The following is a 24,214-nucleotide window of genomic DNA, read 5'->3' on the forward strand; positions in this document are numbered from 1 at the left end:
ACGCGCCGGAAGTGCCTCGCGACGCGGTGCCGCCACCGCCGCCGGGCCGAGGGAGGGCCGGGCAACCGCCGCCTGCGCGCCGGCTGCCCTTCAGCTCCTGGGAGCCGCGGCGCTACGGGCCTGGCGAGCACTCGGGCGGGCGCCGAGCAGGCTGGGCCCCGGCGCAGTGGCCTAGCCTGGACCGCAAGGCCGAAGCCGCCTCCGGGCCGCGTCCCGGTGTTTCGGGTTGTGTAACCTTGGCCAAAATGCTTAAGCTTTTTCCCTGGCTGCCAAATGGGGCCGATCGTCTGACCTGCTGCCTCCGGAACTTGAGGGATCCGATCAAATAACCCTTTCCTGGCGCTGGTCTGCCGCTGTGAATGAATCACGGGCTCCTGTAATCACCGTTAGGAGAGATTGTTAAACTCGTACATGGTTGGATGTTTTAAAGTTACTGAATACTTACTGGACCCCTACTATTCAATCAAGACATGCTAAGTTAGCTTGCCATTCTTGTTCATTTATGTGTTTACTTAACTATTTCTGGGTCTTCTCTTCCCAGTCATAAATACCTCTTGGAGTGTAAGCTCCTCGGAGCAGAGATCCTGTTTCCATATTTCCTGTACCTAGAACAGTGCCAGATCCGTAGTAGACACTGAAACAAAAAATCTTTAAAAAAAAAATATACGAATGGGGCACCACCATTTACACAGGCCACTAAGCCAAAAATCTCGAACCTGTCAGATTGTCTCTTCTCAGCCATCAGCAGTCAACAAGTTCTAGCATTTGGTCTCTTAAAAGTGGTTCAAGAGTTTATTTTTCCTCTCCTTCCTCTGCCAGTACCAACCAGTCTTCCGTATCACTATGTATTGCAAGAGTCTCACAAGAAGATATCCGTCACTGACTGATCTTCCTCCCGTTTAACATCCCCAACAGGTGCCAGGGTGATGTTTTTTTATTCTGAAAAGAAACCAGATTATATCGCTCACTCCCTTGCTTAAAACACTTTTTCAATGTTAGGTAAATAAATCATGGAGTCACCACGAAGGCTTTCATCTGCCAGGCACTATTCTGAACGATATTGGCTCATTAAATTCTCACAGAAACCCTATGCAGCAGATACGGTGAAAATGTTCCTGTTACAGATGAGGTAACTGAAGCACAGAGAGCTTGAGCGGCTTGCTGAAACACCAGACCCACTCAGTCTGGCTCCATAATAGGTCTTTTTGCTGGTAATGATTTACCAACTATACAGCCACTTTAAAAAAAGGAAATAGGTAAGTACTGGCATGGAATGATAACCAAGAGGTTCTGTTAAATTTTCAAGTTGAAGAAAATAAGAGTTTAACTTCATTTTATATGGCAATATGTTAGTCTGCCCATAGAAAACAATCTGAAAGATTATAACAAACCATTATCAGTGGTTAACTTTCTACTTTGTACATGCCTATAAATGTTTGGTTATTTTTTACAGTGAGCATGTGCTAACTATGTAATCAGAAAAAAAGTTCCCTGCTAAAGGATAAAGTCCAAATTTTTGCCTATTTTATCCCTAATTTATTTCCCTAACTTTACCTTCCACCAATTTCTATGCTCTGCATTCACCCGTATATATTTTTACACCTCTGTGCCTTTGCTCTTTATACTCCCTTTATCTGGAATGCTCTGCTTCACCTTGTGCCTTAGATATTATCCTTTCAGACCTAGCTGATGATCACCTCCTCAGTGAAACCTTGCATGATCCCTTGGGAAATGGAGCATTCCTTCTTTGGGATTTCAATAGCATTTGGCGTGTTGTGTTGTAATTATCTATTCACATTTCCTCTTCTACACTGCATTCGGACCTTTTTGATTGCAGGGACTATGATTTGTTTGTCTTTATATCTGTACCAGCTGCTGAGATAGTGCTTGTCACATCATAGGTATTCAACTCTTTGCTGAATGAATGAAGACATTAGCAAGTGAAAAGTCAAATAGCATAGCAAGATTTGAAGAATGCTTTCTAGATAGTGTAAGAAACATCACAAAGCAGTACATGATTAATTGCTGAATGAATCATACACCAGTAATTGCTGTAGAAATCAGAGGAGGCATCTTATACATCTTTGTATATCCTCCCGAGCACCTAGCAGGGTGACTTGCTCATAGTGAAAGCTCAGTCAATTCTGTGAATGAATAATCACTGCTCTTGAATGAATTGATGATGTGCAATTGAAGAACAAGCCGTGTAAGTGCTACATTAAGATGGATGTGTAGTTTCTTAGGTATCCATCACCACCCTCCACAGATTTGAGGTAGTATGCATGTGGCGGCTGTTTTGGGGAGGACTGGGTTGGCAAATGCTTGGAGGTAGGGAGGACACAAGAAAAAGTATATTCATTTAGGGAGGATAGATTAAAACCAGGAAACTACACACACAACAAAGAACAGGCATGACAGTGTACTTTTAAAAAGGAACACAAAAGCTGGCCAACTGTGCAAATGGTCAACAGGCAGTAAAAGCAATGGGCAATGAGAGAAGTGGAAAGAAACCCTATTTCAGAGGAGTATTTGGGAAAATTTAATGGATGGAAGAGCAGGTAGAGCCATTAATTCAACGATTATTTATCAAGCCTCTACTATGTACCAGGCACTCTGGTAGGTACTAGGGGAATTATGCTGATAAATGGCATTAGGTGATACAAGTCTGACAGCAGTAGGTGTGGAAAGAAGGAAAGGGAGATAAAGTAACTGATTAGAGTAAAGGAAGTGTGGCTTCAAAGATCCTAGGTGCCTGATGACCTCAACAGGACAAAACAGGGCTCAGGTCACCATCAAAATTAGGGTTGTTTCACTAAACTGGGGAGTGAAAAACATTAACATACCTTATTTCACCACTTATTTCATCTGGGTGAATGACCTCGTTCCCTGACACCAAAAAGGATGGCAGCGGTGGGGAGGAAATGCCAGTGAAAGGAGATCCCACCTCCCCCAGTGGCTATACAGCCTCTTTCTATGGTAGCTCTAATAAGACTCCATTTTGGTTAAAGAGCTTATGACCAGCAAGCAATCCAGAAAACCAAAATGTCAGTCTTTTATTTTCATTCTGGGTAAACATGATCACCAAAACTATTAGGTATGGGGGCTAGGCACAGTGGCTCACCCCTGTAATCCCAGTACTTTGGGAGGCCGAGGTGGGCAGACTGCTTGAGCTCAGGAGTTCAAGACCAACCTGGACAACAGAATGACACCTCCGTCTCTTCAAAAAATACAAAAAAAAAAGTATCTGGGCATGCTGGCACGTGCCTGTGGTCCCAGCTCCTCAGGAGGCTGAGGTAGGAAGATGGCTTGAACCCGGGAGGTGGAGGTTGCAGTGAGCTGATTGTGCCACTGCACTCTCCAGCCTGGGTGACAGAGCCAGACCCTGTCTCAAAAAAAAAAAAAAAAAAAAAGTATTAGGGTATGGATTGACCACATATCTTCTGATTTCTATCATCAGCTACTTTTTCTTTGAAATTCTATTTCTTCCTTCTACTTTGTTATGTTTGTCCTGCCAGTTATGTACTTCATTAGGGTGGGCAACAGTTCATCTATTGCTATTTGCCATTTTCCACCTCCACCATTTCTGTTCTGGCTGTAATGTTCTAGACACAGATCTTCATGATTGCTCTGAGTTCTTTCTTTAGGAAGCCATTACTGAGAACATTTAGTTCTTGGACTGAAGAGTAACTAAGGCCATTAGTTTCTTTGTGTGGTTCCTCTTTCACTGTCTCTCAGTTTTTTAACTGATATAACAGTGAGACAGAGCAAGGAACGGCAGGTGCCACATAATAAAAAGAGCCTTGCCAATTAGGTGGTGATGCCACTAAGGCTGTCTCCCTGCTTCTTCCAACAAAGCGATCCCACACCCTCTTTCTGAGACTTAGACTTAACAGAGTTGAAGAGACCTAGACTGTCACCAAAGACACAACTCTCCACTTCATAGGTGATGAAACATAGAACAAGGTAGTCAAGTTATGTGAACTCGTCAAGTAAGTAGCACACCAAAATAAAAGACCAGGTTTCCTGGCTTCCGAAACAATCTCTTCCCTATACCATGCTAACTCTTACTGCAGAGATAGCAAAGACATTTTATCCTAAATGGGCTTTGGCGACTAGCCTAAATATTAAATTTGAACTCAATTGAACATGGACACAAACAATGGTCACCAAGTCCCAGAACGGATTGTGTGAGCTCTTTGAGGCGTTCATCCAGCGTTGTTTCGGAGAAATCTCTATTTCAATCTATTCCTATACATTAGTTATTGAAAAACAATAGACAACCACAAAAACAAGTTGACCTTTTTGTGTTCCTTGATCCTGGTCACAAAGGGCCCTCGTGACTGGACCTCACGCCAAACAACTCGTTACAAAAAGAGCTAGGGTTCCAGACTGCGCCAAAGCTTCATGAGACCTCTCCTTGTCTGCATGGACAAGTGGCCGACTCTGGAGCCCAGGCTGTTGCTTCCCAGTCTGGTGGTGAATCCTCCATAGTCTGGTGAGTGTAAATACATATATATATCTTTTCCCTTCTCCCTTCCCGTTGCAATTTGCTTATTATATCATTTGCTTATTGTATCATTTGCTTATATCTGCACTGCCATTTGGGATAAAGCTTGTTTACCCTTAAAGGTATTGTGTGTGTGTCTCCTCCCCGCGCGCATTTCCCACACAGAACACCTAAGAACCTATTTTTTATGATTTTTACGAGAAATGAATTCCAAGTTGTGCCTCAGAATTCAGAATATATCTTTCAACCTCCTACTCATCCCCTCACCACCCTGGTGAACACAGTGTCTGGCCAGCAGGAATGAATGAAGAAGACTATTTTATGTTCTTAATAACTTGCTTGGAAATGAACAGAGCACAATTTATCAAACCAAAGCAAATATTTATACAGGCAGATCCCTTAAAATTGAGGATTAATGCTTAGGAAGAATTTTTTAGAATTTTCCAAATTAACCACTTGTCTTTCTCAGAAATAAATCTGTTACTAATGCTTCCTCCACCAACCAGCTGCAAAACCACACACTATTCTTTGAAGGAGGAATACAGAAAACCAACTTACTTCCTGGGGCATTTGGGAGAGGAATCTAAAAATCCTAGTGATATGGCAATGACTAGAACCTTTTTTTTTTGTAACAACAAAGCTAAAAGGGGATGTGTAACTTAGCTTGACTTATAAAAATATTCGTAGAAGTCATCTATATTTTACCACTTTGTGTAACTAAGGCAGAGCATTAGAGATTATTCACATCATTAAATATGTCCAGTTAAATTATTAGATTACAACACCAACCTCTTGTTCATAGTCTCTCAGTCTTCAGCTGGGCACGGGGGCTCACGCCTGTAATGCTACCACTTTGGGATGCCGAGATGGGCGGATCACTTGAGGTCAGGAGTTTGAGACCAACCTGGGCAACATGGTGAAACCCCGTCTCTACTAAAAATACAAAAATTAGCTAGGCGTGGTGGCAGATGCCTATAATCCCAGCTACTTGGGAGGCTGAGGCGGGAGAATCACTGGAACCCGAGAGGTGGAAATTGCAGTAAGCCAAGATGGCACCACTGCACTCCAGCCTGGGTGACAAGAGCAAAACTCTGTCTCAAAAAAAAAAAAAAAAAAAAGTCTCTCAGTCTTCATACTTTGTTGCTTAGTTGGATTATCTGCTCCTAGGTTTTAATATAAGATGAAATAAAAGTGCTGGCCTAGGAATTGGAGGCCAATTTACCTTAGGGGCAAAGGCAATGGTGGTGAATATACCCAACAGCTTCACTTTCTATGGAGCCAGCTTGTAAAATCTTGGGCAAGGATGGTGGCAGCAGAGCTGTCTGCCTAAGCATCATGTAGAAAACTTTTTAATGGTTTCTTTGGACCCTAGCTTGCAGTGTCATTTCTGCTCCTCATTGTATTGGAAATCCATGGTTTTGTTACATAATGTACTCCTAAAAATGTATACACGTGTTGAGTATGTGGAAGTTGAATATATTTATGTTATAAATGAGCAGTTCTGTTCCTGGAAAATGAAAATTTTCACCTCATCACTACAGACATTATTTGATAACACAGTCCCAGTGTTTCATCCAAATTATTTCATTTTCTTCTTTTACATATAACCAACCATTTTGGATGTTAAAGGAACAACCAGTGAGGGCTTAAGATCTGCTGCTTTTGACTTGGCACTCCTGATCAGTTCCATCCGTGTCTCAAGTGTATCACATTCATGAGACAAGGCTTCTCATCAGCAATTTCAATTTTATGTTTTCTACTTATTTTTATATAAGAATACAATGCAACAAAATATTCATATATTGCACAAACAGTGATGTGCATACAAAGATGCTAACAACATTGGCTGGTAATAGGCTTTACCATGTTACGATCTAAATGCTTGTTCATCAGAGAATGTACAAAATTCTAAGTTTGGCATCCAAAAGGGGGCTTACGGTTATTGAATATTTTTCCCAGCCCTATTTTAAATCAAATTCAAGTTTGCCTATGATGAAGACTGTCTATAAGTAACAGGGCAAGCATACCAACATCAAAATTCTTCTTCTTCTTATCTCACGTGCCCCTATTTCTCCCAAATAAGTGACAAGGAGAGTAAAAGGATCACTGAGGGAACATTTGAAGAATGCTACTAAGTGCCAGGTCCTGTACAAGGTAATTAATTACTACAAACACTCTCATGATGGACATGGCCAATAGTGTATTTTGTCAAAAAACAAAAACAAAACCCAAGATTCCAGAAGCTGTTTCTGACAAGAAGTCCTTGTTTCAGTACTCTTCAGTATGAGTCCTTATTTGCAGGACTGAGGAATGAAATTGAGAAAGAACCTTTAATCATTAGAAAAGGACCCAATAAAACTGTACTTAAATGGATCATTAATGTGGATTTTTTTACATTCATGTGGGATAGAGAATAATCCCATGGGAAACAAACACATTTCGAATATTTTTTAAAGAAATAGTTCTGATTCTAATTTTACTGTATGTTTAGGCATCATTAAGGACCTCTGATTTGAAGGTAGATTTATGTGCCAGGGACTCCAAATTCATGACATGTTTTAAGGCTCCATATTCCATGCAAAAATGGACTTACTGAGCATGGTGGTAATAATAAGTATGTAAAAAATAGATAACTACAGTCGTACTTTAGTATCCATAGGGGATTGGTTCCAGGATCCCCCAATATCAAAATCCACAAATGCTCAAGTCCCATATATAAAATGGCATAGTATTTGCATATAACCTATGCACATCCTCCTGTATGCCTTAAATCATTTCTAGATTTCTTATAATATCTAATACAATGCCTACACATCACCTCATTTACATGAATTCAACATAGTTCTTGGCATGCAGCAAATTCAAGTTTTGCTTTTTGAAACTTTGTAGATTTTTTTTCAAATATTTTTGATCCAAGGTTGGTTGAATCCACGGACACAGAACCCATGGATTTGAAAGGCTGACTGTATTTCTATTTTAGGTTTGTTTTTCCTCCTCAGAACCCTCAACAAAGAAAAAGTCAAAGGTCCTCCTTTCTCTATGACCAGAAATAAAACCTATACAGGAACTAGAGCACTAAGTGGGGTCCCTGGAATCCCCAGCTTCTGGTTTCCAACCACTTCTAGATGTTCTCTGGAAACATAACTGCATTGAAACCATACTGAAGTATAAATTCCCAAATTGGAAAGAAAACAAACAAACTTGGTAGTCTCATGCCTGGGAGATACGGAAGATGGAAAATTCTGGAAGACCAATAGGCACTGATGAATTTCTACATCTGGGCATTTCTTGAGGGAGAGAGGGCCTGGCTATTTGGAGATGGAAAATGTGGTGACCTAGAATGAGCAGGCCCAGTCTAGACTAACCTCTTTATTTAACCAACTGAATAGTCTTGGTTCCAGACTTCTGTGGAACCTCAGATTTGCCTTCTGTATAAGAGGAGTTTGTACTAATCCCTCTAGTCTTTTTCAGTTTGTTGTGTGTGACCAGCCCTAGCAATTAAATACCCTGCTGAATATACAGAAAAGTAGAAGAATTATTTTAAAATTAGGTCACTTATCTTCTTACTTGAATACTACAAGTCTTACACTATAACCTCTTCTAGAAATGAGGCTGAACTAGCAAATACATAAAGACTAATATAAGTGCATTTCAGTAAAATCACTGGTGAAGTACATTTATGATCATTCTTTTTAGGCTTCTGATATGGCAAATTAGAGGTAAGTATTTCGATTAAGTCTTCATCCTTTTGGCAAATAAGTATATGGTTTGATATACTTGGTGATGGTGAATGAAGCCCTTAGTTTTTCACTTCTTCGTGCCTTAATAAAATCTTCGAGGCAAGCCCAAACCAGCAGGGCTGCAGCATTATCAGCAATGAGAATGGATCTTAAGGTCAACAGTCATGCTATAAAACTCAACATGAAGACATCATTAACAGGCTGAAGACTGTGAGTCTTAAAGTCCTGAAGTAGGCAGGTTTTAGGAGGTGGAATCAGCGTCCTCTGGGTGGAACAGGTGGAGGAGGATGGAAGGTCTCCCTGGTCGGAGGCCTAAAATGAAAGATAAGGCAACTCTATTTAAAAACTAATTTGATTAAACAGTTCTTAGGAATGCACAATTTGTTGCAAACTTGGTATACTATGCAAAGGACACAATCCTCAATGAGACAGGACACACATATGAATGTATGAGTGACACACATGCCAGCTGGGGCTTGCAATCCTGGCGGCACATTATAAACAGCAGTGGAGCTTTTAAAAATACCAATTCCAAGGACCCATCCCAGACCCATTGCATTCTAAGCTCTAGAGGATAGGACTCAAGCCACAAAGCTTTTGAATAGTTTCCCTCCCCAAACAGCTGTCCTCACCAACCCTTTCATTATCTGATGTTTTGCCATCTTGGGGCCTTGCTGACCCTGGAGAGACTGCCCCTCCCAGGATAAGCTAATTCCTAGAAACAGCAAACAAGCTACTTGCCTTCCAGTGCTAAATATACCTTTCGTATGCAAACCAACCAGTCCAGATGCATGCCCCAACCACCTCCTCTATGGGGCTTTCACACTCCACTTTATGGGGCCACCATCCACTTGCCCTTACCACCCTAGGGCCAGGTACCAGATGACTAGAGTCAGCCCTTATGCCTCAGAGCCAATGAAATTATTCAAACTAGCCAATTCTAAATCTTACCCAGGCTCACCTGTTTTGTCCCATGGAAACCACAATAAAAGCTCTTGTCCACATTTTCCCCTGCTCCTCTGCCTCCTCACTGGCCCTGATGCTTCCCCATGTAGCCCCCTATGGGTTGATGTACCCCTGTTTTGGGATCTATGAGTATAACAAACTATCTTTTCAGTGGCAGTTGTCTCCTGAGCTGTTGACTTTGCCATACCTAAATAATAATAAAACCTAGGTTTTAACACACCAGCAATTCTAATAGCCACTTGGGAGACACACTGTAGTAGGGAGATTTGTTGAGAGAGGAATTGGAATTTCCAAAGCCTGCTTCTCATGACTGCTTCCTCATGAGATAACTGTTATCTCAACTGTTATCCCAACTCTGCATCTGCCTTCCTAGAAACTTCCCTCCATGTTATTCTGTATGGTTTTTGAACAGTCTTAAATGACATTCCAGGTAGACTAGGGTGAGTCTATTTACAGACAGGTTCAAGGATTACAGATGGCATTTCCACGTGTGTACTGTAAAACCAATATTTAATTCCCTTGGAAGCAAGTCAATAAGTCAAGAAAAAGAGCTTTGTTAGGTGCTATAATTGAACTGTGCCACCCTGGAGTTGCATACTTGAGGATTGATTGAATCAAAGAGTAAATATGTACTAAATGTCTCTTGAATGCAAGGTTTGTGTAGGTCAAGGAAATGACAACTGAGTTGGGAAAAGAGGGGCTGCCTCAGGAGCAAGAGAGGGAGGCAGGAGCAGAAAATAAGAATCACAGACAACCTTGGGAGGTCCCGCCCTAGTCCCAGGATTAGATGGTTTTGTATGGTTGTCACTGAGTGACTGAGCTTTATACCATGAAAAAAAAAGGATGGCCTCCTTCTATCTCTTCAGCCTGCCCTGTGAGTTTGGGGTTATAGGAGAAAGCCAAAGGGCATGATACCACTTTTACCTGAGCAAATTTAGCCTGCCCACCTCTCTGCCTTCTCTTTCTTTCCTTCCTTCCTTCCTTCCTTCCTTCCTTTCTTTCTTTCCCTCTTTCTTTCTTTCTTTCTTCCTTCCTCCCTCCCTCCCTCCCTCCCTCTCTCTCTCTCTCTCTCTCTTTCTTCAAACACTAATTTACTTTATATCCACATGGGATATAACAGCAAGTAAAGTGGTCATGGATTAGGCCCTCAAGATGATGCAAGTGTGTGGATGAGACGGACAATAGGCAAAAATCAGTAAACTCTACAGAGCAATTTGATAAGGGAGGTTCAGAACCTATAGGAACATATAGCATAGACATTTATGCATATATCTCTGTGTGTGCAAGTTCAACGCCTCTGCAATTGTTTTCTCATCTGCCAAACAGGTACTGATCCCTACGTTGGAGTACCATGTGAGGCTTGGAGATGACAGTAGGAAAGTAGGTAGCAGTTTCTGGCTTGGAGTAGGCACACAACAAGTAAAGCTAATAATATGATAATGATGATTAAAGATCTATTCTGAAATCTGTTCCCCAGGTATGCCCCATGAGCCTTACATTTTATCTTCTATCACAAAGACAACCATGATTTCCTCCCAGCCCCTCTTCCTCTTTCTGCTGCCACACTGTGCAGTTGGGGTGGGCCTATGGGCATACCCTCTCTAGGTTTCATTCTGAGGAACAACTCCAGCTAAAGATTGGAAGCTACATCTCAAGGAAACTTATTTATAATTGCAGACCTATAATTATAGTGGGTTTTTTGGTTTTGTTTTTTGTTTTTTTTTGAGACATGGACTCACTCTGTCATCCAGGCTGGAATGCAATGGCGTAATCACAGCTTACTACAGCCTCAACCTCCCAGGCTCAAGCAATTTGCCCACCTCAGCCTCTCGAGTACCTGAGACTACAGGCACACACCACCACACCTGGCTAATTTTTTTTTGTTTGTTTGTTTTGTAGAGATGGGGTTTTGCCGAGTTGCCCAGGCTGGTCTCAACCTCCTGAGCTCAAGGAATCCCTCCCTCCCTGCCTCGGCCTCCTAAAGTGCTGGGATTACAGGCATGAGCCACTGTGCCTGGCCAAGAGTGTGAAGTTTCTTTCACTCATCTATAACCCCCCTGCATACGGTGGTAGATGACTTGATGGCTACTTTTTTTAAGAGCTCCGGAAGTCCAACCCAAACAGTACCAATCTATCCTTCCATCCATTCACTTAACACAGTGAGTACCTTTTAAGTTCCTAGTATGTGCCAGTTACTCTGCCAGGCACTAGGGATAGGAGAAAAAAAATTAAAAGTCAAAAATGGTGTCTCACAGGTTCGCCATTCATTGAGGAGACACATCTACACAAGGGTCGCAACACAGAGTGTATTATTAGAGTATAGAATATAATAGAAGTGCTTGGGAAACCAAAAGAAGATTCACTCTGCATGGGAACATTAGGGAGGGCTTCACAGAGGAGGTGATGTTTGAACTGAGTCCTAAAGGATGTATAGGAATTTTCTAAGCGAGAGTAGAAGGGAGTAGGAAGACAGCATTCCAGGCAAAAGGAACAGATTGGGCAAAGAAACAGCACAGAGTGGCAGAGCTCACTGGGAATGCTGAAGTGGCAGTCATCGGTGAATACAGGAGAGGGGTAGGACTTGAGCTAGGCAGAGCCAAAGAATGCTGAAATACACAGAATTAAACGTGAAGGCTTTTATGCCAGGCAATGGCATCATCAGCTATTCCTGTTCTAGAAAGGGCACTCTGGCTGCAATGTGGAGGAGGGAGTGACTGGAGGAAGGGAGGTAAGTGTGGGCCTTCAAGAATGAACTTAGGCACTAGCAGATGGAAAGGAGGGCGGATCTGACAGCTGAAAGAGCAGCAGAACAGACAGAGCATGAAGACACACTGGATATGAGAGCTGTGAGGGGGGCAGGGATCAAGGATGACTCCCAGGTTTGGGGCTTGGGGAAGGGAGAGAATGGTCCCACTATCTCAGGCTGGGAACTCATGAGAAGAAGGCAGTTTGGGGTAGAGAATGGTAGGTGGGCTGATGAGTTCAGTTTTGCACAGGCTATGTTTGAGATATGGGTGGGGTCCCTGAATGAAGATCCCCAGTCAACTGCAGGAAAGAGATGGCTGAGATGGAGATGGAGACTTGGGGTCTTTGTCTGCTGGTGGCAATTCAAGCTCTGGGATAGCATGTAGAGTGAGCAGAGGCAAGGACCAGAACCGGGATGGAGTGGGATGGAGGCTGTACTACCAGTGCTGTTTGGTTTGGGCCAGGGGTTAGCAGAGAGGTTAGAACACGGGCAGAGAAGAGATGCTGATGCCCAGATCTGACAGTGGAGTCTAGGACACCAAGGCCAGCCTTCAATCCTGTCTGTAAGCAGGTCAAACATTGAAATCATTCTGGAGAGAGTCCCATTTTATTATCTGCTCAAATATCCCCGTATTTTATTGTGAAAATTGCATACTCAGACATCTTTTTTCACACCAAAAATGCACCCAAACCCCAAGTTCTATCAATTACAAACTGCTTCGTAAACATTGTTTCTTTAGCAAAAAATGTTTTCCTCCTTTTCTCTCCCCATCTCTATCACAACATGCTTCCAGACTCCCCAAACAATTCAACCACCATCTCTTTTTACACATTTACCTGCTTCCTAGTTTCTATCCTTTAATTTTTGGAACCTGTTTCCCCGGTTGTTTTCTCTTTCTCTTCTGTTAACAAAATCCCACCGAAACCTTGTAGCTAAAGTTTTAAACTTGACAACTCTTTTATCTTGGTACAATTAGACAACTGCTTCCAAAGTCCTCACCTTCAGGAATAAAAGGCCTTGGATCTTGAACCTCCTCCCCTAATACTTAGACTTTCTTGGAGAGGTATAAACAATGCCTATGAGATGAAGTCTGGCAGGTTTGCCACACACAGCAAGTCTCAGCCCAATCTCAAGCCCCAGTTTCTACATCTGCAAAATGGGATAACACTAAATACCTACATCTTAGGATTGTGGAGAGAATTAAACAGGATAATGCATTTAGTATGTTTAACAGAATACCTGCCACATAGTAAGTCTCAATAAATAACAGCATTTATCACCATCACTGCTCTTGGTAAGCCCTCCAATCACCAACTATGTGATAATTTTCAAGCAACAGAGCACAGTGCAAATTCAGGGGATAGGACTAGATTACTGCTAAGCCTCCTTCCAGGACTAATATTCTAATCCGTGCCTTCCAGTCTACACCAGGAAAGCATGCCCGGTGGGTGTGGCACAGCTTGGGCCTGGGCGATGTTTGAGTAGCAAGTGCCAACACACAAATGTTGCTGGGAGCGCATGAGAAAGTGATAAATAGCAAAGGGAGAAATGGAAAGATCCTTAGCACAGAGCCAGTCTCTCTTTCCAGAACACCAGAAGAAAGACCTCCTTGTTGCACTTTCTCAACAAATTCCACTGATGAGCTTCATCTAAAAGTTTCAAAATGCAAAAATCAAAACAAAAAAAACCCTGGTTGAAGAAAAGCTTCCTCCTTCCTTATGCCCCATTAACACATGAACATTTTATTTTAAACATCGAAGAGTTAACTCCTAAGACAAGCCTTGGCTTTTATTCCCAAGGGCTCCTTTCTGCATCTGTGGACACACAGCTAGCTGTGACCACTTTTTCTGTTACTCCACAAGACCGAACCATAAAAAGGTTCCTACCAGAGGCCCAAGTATCATATAAACAAAGGCATACATCAAAATCTAGTAAATTAGTCAAATTCTTTAGTCTAATGCTCATCTTCAAATCTCTAGATATTAACTCCTCTCCTGTATAAAAAAAAAATCACTTATATTGCTGAGTTCTTACTATAGGCCAAGAACTCAATGCTTATGATTCTGCAGAAAGTTCTGTTATTATCCTCATTTTATAGACAAGGAAATTGAGGCTGGGCATGGTGGCTCATGTCTGTAATCCCAGCACTTTGGGAGGCTGAGGTGAGCAGATTACCTGAGGTCAGGAGTTCGAGGCCAGCCTGGTCAACATGGCGAAACCCTGTCTCTACTAAAAACACAAAAATTAGCGAGGCGTGGTGGCAGGTACCTGTAATCCCAGCTACTCGGAAGGCTGAGGCAGGAGAATCACTTGAACCCAGGAGGCGGAGGTTGCAGTGAGCCGAGATCACACCACTGCACTCCAGCCTGGGTAACAGAACAAGAATCTATCTCAAAAAAAAAAAAAAAAAAAAAGGAAATTGAAATACATAAAAGTTAAATAGTTCTTGCAAGTTTGCAAATAGCTGCTGGAGACTTGACCCCAGGTAGGGGGGCTCTAGAGTCAGGCTTCCCACCACCATATGATGTAACCTGTCACCTGCATTTTCATTTCCAATTCCTTCATATTTTCTGTTCCCCAAAAGGCACTGTCCCTACAGTCCAGCCAAGGGAATTAGTTATTGGAGAGTTGAATTCTAGCCAAGCTGATAAAAACAATTTTAAAAGTTGACATTTTTCAATGTATTTCATTTATGAAACATTGCATTTGCTATTTAAAGTATTTGCAACTAAATAATGCATCACTTAAATTAATGAAGGGTCCACATTGAAATGTGTCCAATGGAGCAGGCATTTCAATTAGCTCTGTACTTATTCTTTTTTTTGAGACAGTTTCTCTCTGTCACCCAGGCTAGAGTGCAGTGGCATGATCTCGGCTCGCTGCAACCTCTGCCTCCCGGGTTCAAGCAATTCTCCTGCCTAAGCCTCCTGAGTAGCTGGGACTATAGGCGTGTGCCATCATGCTCGGCTAATTTTTTGTATTTTTAGTAGAGATGGGGTATCACCATGTTAGCCAGGATGGTCTCGATCTCTGGACCCTGTGATCTGCCCGCCTTGGCCTCCCAAAGTGCTGGGATTACAGGCATGAGCCACTGCACCCAGCTCTGTGCTTATTCTTTAGTCATCTTAGGTGTTTCCAAGTCCTATTCTCCCCTAGGATTCAGAGATAAGGGAAAAATTTCATATCAGTTTTGATGTTACCTCTGTGAGGCAGCTCTCGGAGGCACCCTGGGGGGTCTCTCGAGGGACATGGTGGGTGTCCCATCCACTTGTGGGGGGCCTGGACTGCGACTTCTGGTAACCTCAGGGACTTCATTATCCTACAGCAAACAAGATGAGAAAGAAAGGCGAAAACTACATTCAGCAACCAGCATAGCTGGACAACCGTAACTCAAAAGCCCCTTGGTCCTCCTTAGGCTGGGGCTGAAGGTTGTTTGCAAATTGATAATCAACCCAGCCATACCTGGCAGCTTTCCATTTCTTCCTGAAGTCACTGAGGAAGACAATCTGGCCCCAGTGATCATTAATTGCCTGAATTCTAATTCCTTGCTACTCAAAGTGTGCTCTGTGGCCAGTCAGCATCAGCATCAGGTGGAAGCTTATTAGAAATGCCCACCCAAGGACTCTTCTCAGAAGGCTTCAGAGTTGGCAGTGACCCATGTGGCCCCTCCTGCTTGTCCCAGCCACTGGTCCCTGGATCAAGCTAGACACATGTCCCAAATTGGGCCAACTTGGAATGGGGCCTCAACCTAAAGCAGCAACTTACTCCCTGCTCGGAGGCCTAGTGGACTCAGGGGACTGTGGAGAAGCAGAAGGCAGAGGTGTGAGGGGAAAGAAAGCGGATGTGCACAGAGAAGCAGAGACCAAAGAGCTTTTGGGCCTGGGATACACAGAACAGTGACCCCGGCTCCCTCTGGCAGGTCCTGCAGCTCCTAATCCAGACCCGGAGCATGGCCCCTAACCCTGGATCCCCTGAGACTCACCTGCTCCTTCCCACAGATGCCCCTTTTGGTTTCACTAGTAAGAGTGGATTTCCAGCTGTCTATTTCCTTCCTTCCTTTCTTTCCTTCTTTTCTATTTATTGAGGTGAAGTTAACATAAACTTAACCATTTTAAAGTGGACAATTCAGTGGCATTGAGTGTATTTACAATGTTGTGCAACCTCTATCTAGTCTTAAAACGTTTTCATCACCCCAAAAAGAAACCCTGTGTGATGGTGAATACTGACTGTCAACTTGATTGGATTGAAGGATGCAAAGTATTGATCCTGGGTGTGTCTGTGAGGGTGTTGCCAAAGGAGATTAACATTTGAGTCAGTGGGCTGGGGAAGGCAGACCCACTGTGTCGGCACCATCTAGTCAGCTGCCAGCCAATATAAAGCAGGAAGAAAAATGTGAAAAGGAGAGACTGGCTTAGCCTCCCAGCCTACATCTTTCTCCCACGCTGCATGCTTCCTGCCCTCATACACTGCACTCCAAGTTCTCCAGTTTTGGCGACTCAGACTGGCCTCCTTGCTCCTCAGCTTGCAGGTGGCCTCTTGTGGGACTCTGTGATTGTGTGACTTAATACTACTTAATACACACACACACACACACACACACACACACCACATATATATATATGTTCTGTCCCTCTAGAGAACCCTAATACACCTGTCCCCATTGAGCAGTTTCTTCCCATTCCTCCTCCCTCCATCCCCTGGCAACCACCAATCTGCAAACTGTCTCTGTGGATTTGCCCACTCTGGCATTTCATATAAATGGAATCCTATAATATATGACCTTTTGTGCCTGGCTCCTTTCACCTGGGTTTCTATCTCTTGCGACGAAACGACCCCTAGGACAAGATAGGTGGGGTGGAGTCCCAGCTCTCACCTCGTTGTCCCCTTCCATCCCGCTGCTCACACTGAGGAGGCTCCGGGTGCTGGAGCGGTTACTCGTGCTACCTAAAGGGTAGAAAGAAAATCAGCCGGATTGAGGATTCTTTCAGGCTAAAATAAAATAGAGAACTCTAGAACTTATTTAGTTTTATTGATATAAATAATACATAAGCTGTAAGTATGGGGTTCTTCAAACTTTGGCCATCTTATACTTTTTGTTTTTTTAGAGACAAGGTCTTGCTGGAGTGCAGTGGCATGATCACAGCTCATGGTAGCCTCAAACTCCTGGACACAAAAGATCCTCCTGCCTTAGCCCCCTAAGTAGCTGGGACTACAGGTGTGTGCCACCACACCGAGCCAAATTTTTTTTTTTTTTTTTTTTTGTAGCAACAGGATCTCACTCTGTTGCACAGGCTGGTCTTCAACTCTTGGGCTCAAGCGATCCTCCTGCCTCAGCCTCTCAAAGTGCTAGAATTACAAGTGTGAACCACTATGTCCAGCCTTCTACCATTTTATTAGAGTTCAGTTTTTCTTTCAGCATGAAACAAAATTATTCACTTTTTGATGACTAACTTTGGCATTACTGCTACCATTGACTGAGGGCTTTGAAAATGTGATTGCCATTTAACCCCTGTGAAAATCCTGTTTGATATTAGTGCTCCAATTTGAAGGACAAGACAGCAAAGGTGTTCTGATTCTCACCTCTTCAGTGGTATTTCTAAAATCTGCAAACTAACTTTGTTGCTGCAGTTTTTTACTTAGGAATTCTAGCAAACAGGTATGTATCACCCATGCAGACATGCCTTGTAATAAGGGGCCAGACCCTTTGACACAAAACAAAATGCAAAGTACACACTCAAAAGTATAATTTTTTTTTTCCCCGAGACTGAGTTTTGCTTTGTTACCCAGGCTGGAGTGCAGTGGCACGATCTCAGCTCAGTGCAACCTCCACCTCCCAGGTTCAAGGGATTCTCCTGCCTCAGCCTCCCAAGTAGCTGGGACTACAGGCACGTGCCACCACACCTGGATAATTTTTGTATTTTTAGTAGAGACAGCATTTCATCATGTTGGCCAGGCTGGTCTCAAACTCCTGACCTCATGATCCGTCCACCTCGGCCTCCCAAAGAGCTAGGATTACAGGTGTGAGCCACCATGCCCGGCCCTCAGAAGTATAATTTATGTTCATGGTCAGAATTGTGACTGTGAGTTTAGGCACTCAAGGCTTTTCAGTTGGGAATTTATCACCTGTATCATTAGAATAGCACCATCCAACAGAACTTTCAGGGCATCTTTTACTGTGTGTTATCCAATATGGTAGCAAGTGGGAAACATGGCTAGTGCAACCAAGGAAATGAATTTTAAATTTTATTTAGTTGTAATTAACTTAAAAATGTAAATAACCGCGTGTGGCCAGTGGCTACCATACTGGACAGCACAGCATTAGAATAAAGCCCAGCACATGGTGATCTAGCAGAGAAGAAGAAAAAATAAGAGTTAATCAACAAAAATAAGGAGATCTTAACTTTAATTTTCCAATATTCTCACTAACAACATAGTCAAGATCTTAGGTTTGCTGAATTTCCACTTCAAATAGCTCCTGGTCATGTAAGTTTATAGGTAGTCAAAAAATAGTTTTGACTGCATTCTGGTATCAACTTTGACCGAATTAATTTAGATGTTAGCTTGAATAGAGCAGGTTAAAATTATAATTTTGAATTCTTTTTTGGGGACAGATTTTTAAATAAAATAATACGTCAAAATGTTTCTATAATCCAGGGGATGCAGAAATTGTTTATTAAGGAACATGAGCCGGGTGCGGTGGCTCACGCCTGTAATCCCTACACTTTGGGAGGCTGAGGCGGGTGGATCACGAGGTCAGCAGTTTAAGACCAGCCTGGCCAAGATGGTGAAACCCCGTATCTACTAAAAATACAAAAATTAGCTGGGCGTGGTCGCGGGTGCCTGTAATTCCAGCTACTTGGGAGACTGAGGCGGAGAACTGCTTGAACCCGGGAGGCAGAGATTGCAGTGAGCCGATATCATGCCACTGCACTTCAGCCTGGGCGACAGAGTGAGACTCCGTCTCAAAAACAAAAACAAAAACAAAAAGGAACATGTGATCCTGTCCCTTTCTACTCGTTACCCATACACAACACTGTTCAAGGACCAGGCTGTCTTTTTCTCCCTACTCTTCCCAGCCCACTCCTGTCCGCAAGTCTAAAACCTCCTCAGTCTCCAAGGCTCAGGACAAATGCTATCAAAACCTCCCCACATTCCCCCAACTAAAAGTAGCCCCTCGGGCCCACAGGCCCCCATCCCTCTGTGGCTAAGCCTCCCCATGCCATTCCTCATTGTTCATCACATTCCCTTACGAAGAGCCATAATCCTTTTGAAGGTTATCTACTAGCAAGAAGTCATAAAGCTGCCACAGGCACCAGCTCCATGACTCCGGAAACTCATACCAATCAGTTCCCACTGTCCCTTCTGCTGGCATTCTTAAATCTTCAACCCCAGTGTTTGGCTCTGAACCTTGGCTCTGGCCCTCCTCCTCTCCAGGCTGATGACTTACTTGCCCAAATCCCCTCTAGGCTACACAGTTGTTACGAGACTCTGGCCCTAGCTCCCATCATCTTCACACTTGCCAGGGGGAAGGGGGGCAGTGCCCACCCCTTGGTAGGCTTCTACCATCAGGGGAGAAGTATCGGACAAGCATCTAACGCCATGCTACTCTTGTACTTTCTCTTCTCCGTTACAAGCCTCCTAAAGACAGGCTCTGGTTCTTTTTCATCTTTGGTTCTCTAGCATACAGTCTAGCTCAGTATACACAGAGCTGTCCTCAGTATTTGGTGGATCAATGAGTGAGAGAAAAAAATGACCACATAAAAGTATAATATGATTCTTAAGAAACTTGGTTACACTTGAAACTAGCATCTGTTTTAAAAAAGAAAGAAAGAAAAAAGAAACACGGGCCAGACAACCTAGGAGGTCAACAGCCTTTCTGTTATGAAATTTTTGTTCTCTTAAACATAGCACTAATATCTGGCGCTTAAATTTTTAGTTATAACCAGATTTAACCTAGAACTGTTTTTCTGTGGTTCCCAAGAGATGACAGCTGCACCATAATAAAAACAGTGCTTTTCTTAGGGTGTGATTCAGGGGGTTAAGGGGCAGTTGGTGGATAAGCTGGGCCATCCTCACTCTCCCTCTCTGCCATGGGAACTATTTCTATTTGGAAGGCAGTACACCCCCACAGTTGAAAGCACAGGAAGACATAGATGTGAATTCCAGACCCCCTGCTTGCTTGCCAAGAGACTTGGGGCAAGTTGCCTACCCTTTCTGCTCCATTTTCTTATCTAGAAACTCACAGCACTGTTGTATAAAATGAACCCGAAAATATGGTGACATGCTTGGCACAGGGCATGCAAAGAGAAAGCATTTGATTAATGGAAGCAGCTATCTATACCATTATCCATTTCAAGATGGTAGACTAACCACCAGTGACCCCCTAGTCAATCCCCCGCCCAGGATCCACACCTTTGTATGCTCCTGCCCCCTGCCACACTCTAGCTTAGCCATGTGACTTGCTTTGGCCAATATGGCATTAGCAAGTGTGATGCAAGCCGAAGCTTGATAGGCACTAGCAAACTGGAGCTTTTCCTTTTGGCCTATTCCCTCTCCAGATCTTGTTGCCATATAAAAGGCTATGAATTAAAGGCCACGTGTAGAGAGGCCCCGGAGGATGAGAGGTTTCCTTGGATGTTCCAGCCCAAGCAGGGCTTACTGCTGAATGCTGGCTCATGAATGACCCCAGCCGATGCCACAGAGGAAAGATGAACCACCGTCCCCCACTGAGTCCTGTTTAAGTTGTAGGATAAGGCATAAATAAAGGGTTGTTTTAAGCCACTACATTTTGGCATGGTTTATTGCATGGCAAGAGATAACAGAAACTGTATAACAGGGGCCGGGTGCAGACTACAGCCACAAAGTAGAGTAAAATCCATTGGTCTGTCATTTAGTAACATTTTCTAACCAGATGAGCCAGCCAACCCTGGGCACTAAACCACTGCACAAGGGGAAAAGTACAGTTTATTCTTCCCATCTTCTCCTCACCCCAGGCTATCCCCCAAAAAACATATACACAAAATCTATTCAATTACTCTGAACCTGAAATTACTGCATTTCTCTTGTTAAATTTCCAGCTGTCACTCTCCTTCCCCACCCTGGGATGCACTGTTCTCACCCTGAGAGGGTTCTACCACTTCTCTCCTCCTCCACAGGGGACAGAGATAGCCACCTGTCCCTTGTTCCTTCTGCCACCTGTGATCCCTAAGGACATCTCTCCCATTCCTGAACTTGTCAGAATTCTCAAATTGCCCCCAGTGGGCTTTGCATACAAATGATCACCCCCATTATGTAAGAGGAAGTTTTCTCCTCTGTCCAGACTAGACTTCCCAGGCAGTCACGTGATAGGCTGTGGGTCTGTTTTGACAGGTAATGAGGGCAGAGACATTCATCTGAAAGAGAAAGGAGCTAGGATCTACTCGCACCTTTGCCATTCACTGGCTATATAACCTTGGGCAAAATTCTCTCTCTTTCTGGGTCACAAATACCCCATCTATAAAGGATGAAGGAAAACTAGCTCAGAGGTTCTTGACCTAAGTCCATGGGTGGGCAAAATTGTGTGTGTGTGCCCACAGACACATGCATACACCTGTGCATGTATCTGGGGGACACAGCCAAAGTATGTATCAGATTCTCAAGGGGCTTTGTGATGCAGAAAACATTAAGAACCCCCGGGGTTAGATAACCTTCCTGCTCCAACATGCGTTATGGGGTTCTCTGCCCGACATTTAAGGAGATATGAGTCCTGAAATTCAGCTGCTCTCTGGCTCTTTTATTGCTTTCCTAGCTGTTTTATTAGCACTGAAATGTATGAAAGAAGAGAAACTCAATCTATGTGGCTTGTGAAGCTAGTGTGTCTGGAGTCAGCTAACACTGCCCTGGATACGGGAACAAAGCCCTCAGCTCCTGCCTGGTGCATCAGGCTGTATTGTCTGTGCAATCAGATGACTATTGAAGCTTTCCAGCCAAAAGGAAGGCATTTCCTAATTAGATCCTCAACCTACCTGTAAAGTTGGAATGTTCAAATTTGAGTTCATTATTTTCTTTTTTTCTTCTTTTTATTTTACTTGAGTCCATTGTTTTCTGATATTTCTGACTCTGTGCCCTTTCCTTTGCTTTATCATAGTTGAGGAAGCAGCAAAGAGCCTTGGCTCTGTATCCAGAATGAGTTCAAATTCCGGCTATTCCACATTAGCTATTTAACCTAGGCCAGAGCACTAAGCCTCTTGCTTCCTCCTCAGTAAACAAAGATGACAGTCCCTATTTCATAGAGCTTCAGTGAGAATTAAATTAGATAATCTATAAAGAGGCTTAGAATATAGTAAATGCTCAATAAATGTTACCTATTAGTATTAGGTTTTGATATTTAGAAAAGGGCTAGAGTAATAATTATCATGTAACTAGGTTTCATGGGATACAAAGCAAACCTCATAGTCAAACGGTAACTCGGCCCCACCTTTTATACCTCTCAAACCCAAACCAGGCCCCACTGGAGATCTCCTGGGCTCTTAAGAGGATGTTTCCTAAGGTCCAAGGGTGCCAGCTGGAGCCCAGTCAAGAAGACCCCACCCCCGCACCCCCAGCTGCTCACTTGCTGTGCTGGAGGTGCTGTCTGTTTTCCAATCTCCTCGTCTCAGCTCCGTCCTGGGGGGAATGACACTTTTCCTGGGGCCACTCTCATAGACTCCAAACTCCACTTTTGCAGGCAGGTGCTGTGAGTGCCGAATTGGGACCGTGATCTCCAAGTCTGGAATTGGAGGAAAGAGGGATAAGCTGTCAAGGTACCAGACTGTCACCTGCCAAGCTGCTCAGCAGCTTCCCTCCACCTGCCTCTCTCACAGGAGCCTGCATGGGAAGGGGAAGGGGAAGGGAAAAGACGATGGGAGAGGGAGGGGCCCTGGGTTGGTGGCCCCCTCCCCTTCAGCACTGAAACTACTGAATCCTGTGTGGCTGTCACTGAGAGACTGAAGAGAGGAATAGAATAATGTGAGAAAGGGACAGAGAAGCGCTTCTGCATCAGGGAGCGGAAAGAACAAACCATAAGAGAAAGGTTTGGGCTCTCAGCCCTGCCACTTAGCATTTGTGGAACTCCAGCAAGACAGTTCTCCTCTCTGAATCACTCCCCTTATCTGAGGAGGGGTATGTCCATCCTTGACTGTAATAACAGGCTGCCCTATGCACCAAGCAGAGTTCTGAGAGCTATGGTATTTTTCATTCATTTAACCCCCACAACACCCAAGAAATAAATATTATTATCATCAATGCCAGCAGAAACTACAGTACAGAGAAGTGATGTAGCATGTCCTGTCGAACGGCTGGTAAGTGGCAGAGCTGGGATTTGAACCCAGGCTCCGGAGTCCAGGCTCTTAACCACTGCTTGTACAGCCTCTTGCTCTCTGCACAAGGAACGGATGGTGGGTGGGTGTGTGTGGGCTGGGTGGCCCACACGCACAGTAATGATCCAGAAAGCTAATGAAAGGAGGTCCTTCAGGCCTATGAAAGATTTTGTGACTTGCAAGGCCCATGGGGTAAAGAGAGCTGATGCCTTTGTCGAGCAAAGCACTGACCTGACCTCCTTACTGGCTTAGCCCTACCCAGAGGTTGTCTCTATTCCTCCCTACATTTCCAATGCTGGGTTCTAGGAGCAGAAAACAGTAACTCTGATGAGTAGAAAAAAAGTCTGGGGGCAGCAGCACCAACTTCCTCCTGAAGGCAAGATGTGCTCCTGCCTCAAGACTCCCCCGGCTGCCTGGGACCTTCTCAAGCCCAGGGGCAGGGTTTATACAGCGGTGGCTGTACAAACTTGGGTAGAAGAGGTGTTAGCTTTGGGGACGTGTGCTTTTATCTTCTGGTACCACTTCCTCCTCCACCTCTACCCTTCTGGGGGACAGGCGTGGCAGGAAGTTCAGAGAGTCCAGGGGCAGAGGTGGCTCCACCTACCAAAGCCAGAAATCTGGCAGGGTGAACGGATAAACTGGAACAGGATGAAGGAGCAGCGAGAGGACAGGGCACACCAAGTCCCCCAGAACATTCTGCACAGAGAATGATCAGAGTGGATTGTTGGCTTGCACAGGCACCAGCCTTCCTCATCTGGAGACTCCGGCTCCAGGTGTAGTGTATGGTGCAAGTGTCCAACCAGCTTCCTAGGGTTTTGTGTAATCCAGGTCTTTTTCACATGCTGGGGCTCTCTTAGCTACAACCATGCCGTGGAAGCACCCACCCCAGCTTGGAGCTACTTGGGCAAAAATAGCCAGG

General features: G+C 43.9%; 1 protein-coding gene and 1 long non-coding RNA gene across 2 annotated transcripts in view; one reads left to right on the forward strand and one right to left on the reverse strand.

Moving 5' to 3' along the window:
* The first annotated feature begins 37 nt into the window (after positions 1-37).
* LOC134759233 (uncharacterized) lies at positions 38-22,692 on the forward strand. The gene is made up of 3 exons (XR_010135273.1): positions 38-1,256; positions 4,330-4,495; positions 22,665-22,692. It is a non-coding gene; the product is annotated as an uncharacterized lncRNA (long non-coding RNA).
* The window catches only part of PIK3AP1 (phosphoinositide-3-kinase adaptor protein 1), a 128,920-nt gene continuing 110,668 nt past the window's right edge, over positions 5,963-24,214 (reverse strand). Inside the window, exons 14-17 of the mRNA XM_004049870.5 lie at positions 22,551-22,706; positions 16,833-16,903; positions 15,160-15,278; positions 5,963-8,559 (exon numbers count right to left, since the gene is read on the reverse strand). Coding sequence (XP_004049918.3) covers positions 8,502-8,559; positions 15,160-15,278; positions 16,833-16,903; positions 22,551-22,706 — 404 coding nt within the window. The 3' untranslated portion in view covers positions 5,963-8,501. The remainder of the gene's footprint in view (positions 8,560-15,159; positions 15,279-16,832; positions 16,904-22,550; positions 22,707-24,214) is intronic.

This window comes from Gorilla gorilla, chromosome 8 (assembly GCF_029281585.2).
Source record: "Gorilla gorilla gorilla isolate KB3781 chromosome 8, NHGRI_mGorGor1-v2.1_pri, whole genome shotgun sequence".
NCBI classification, from domain to species: Eukaryota; Metazoa; Chordata; class Mammalia; order Primates; family Hominidae; genus Gorilla; species Gorilla gorilla.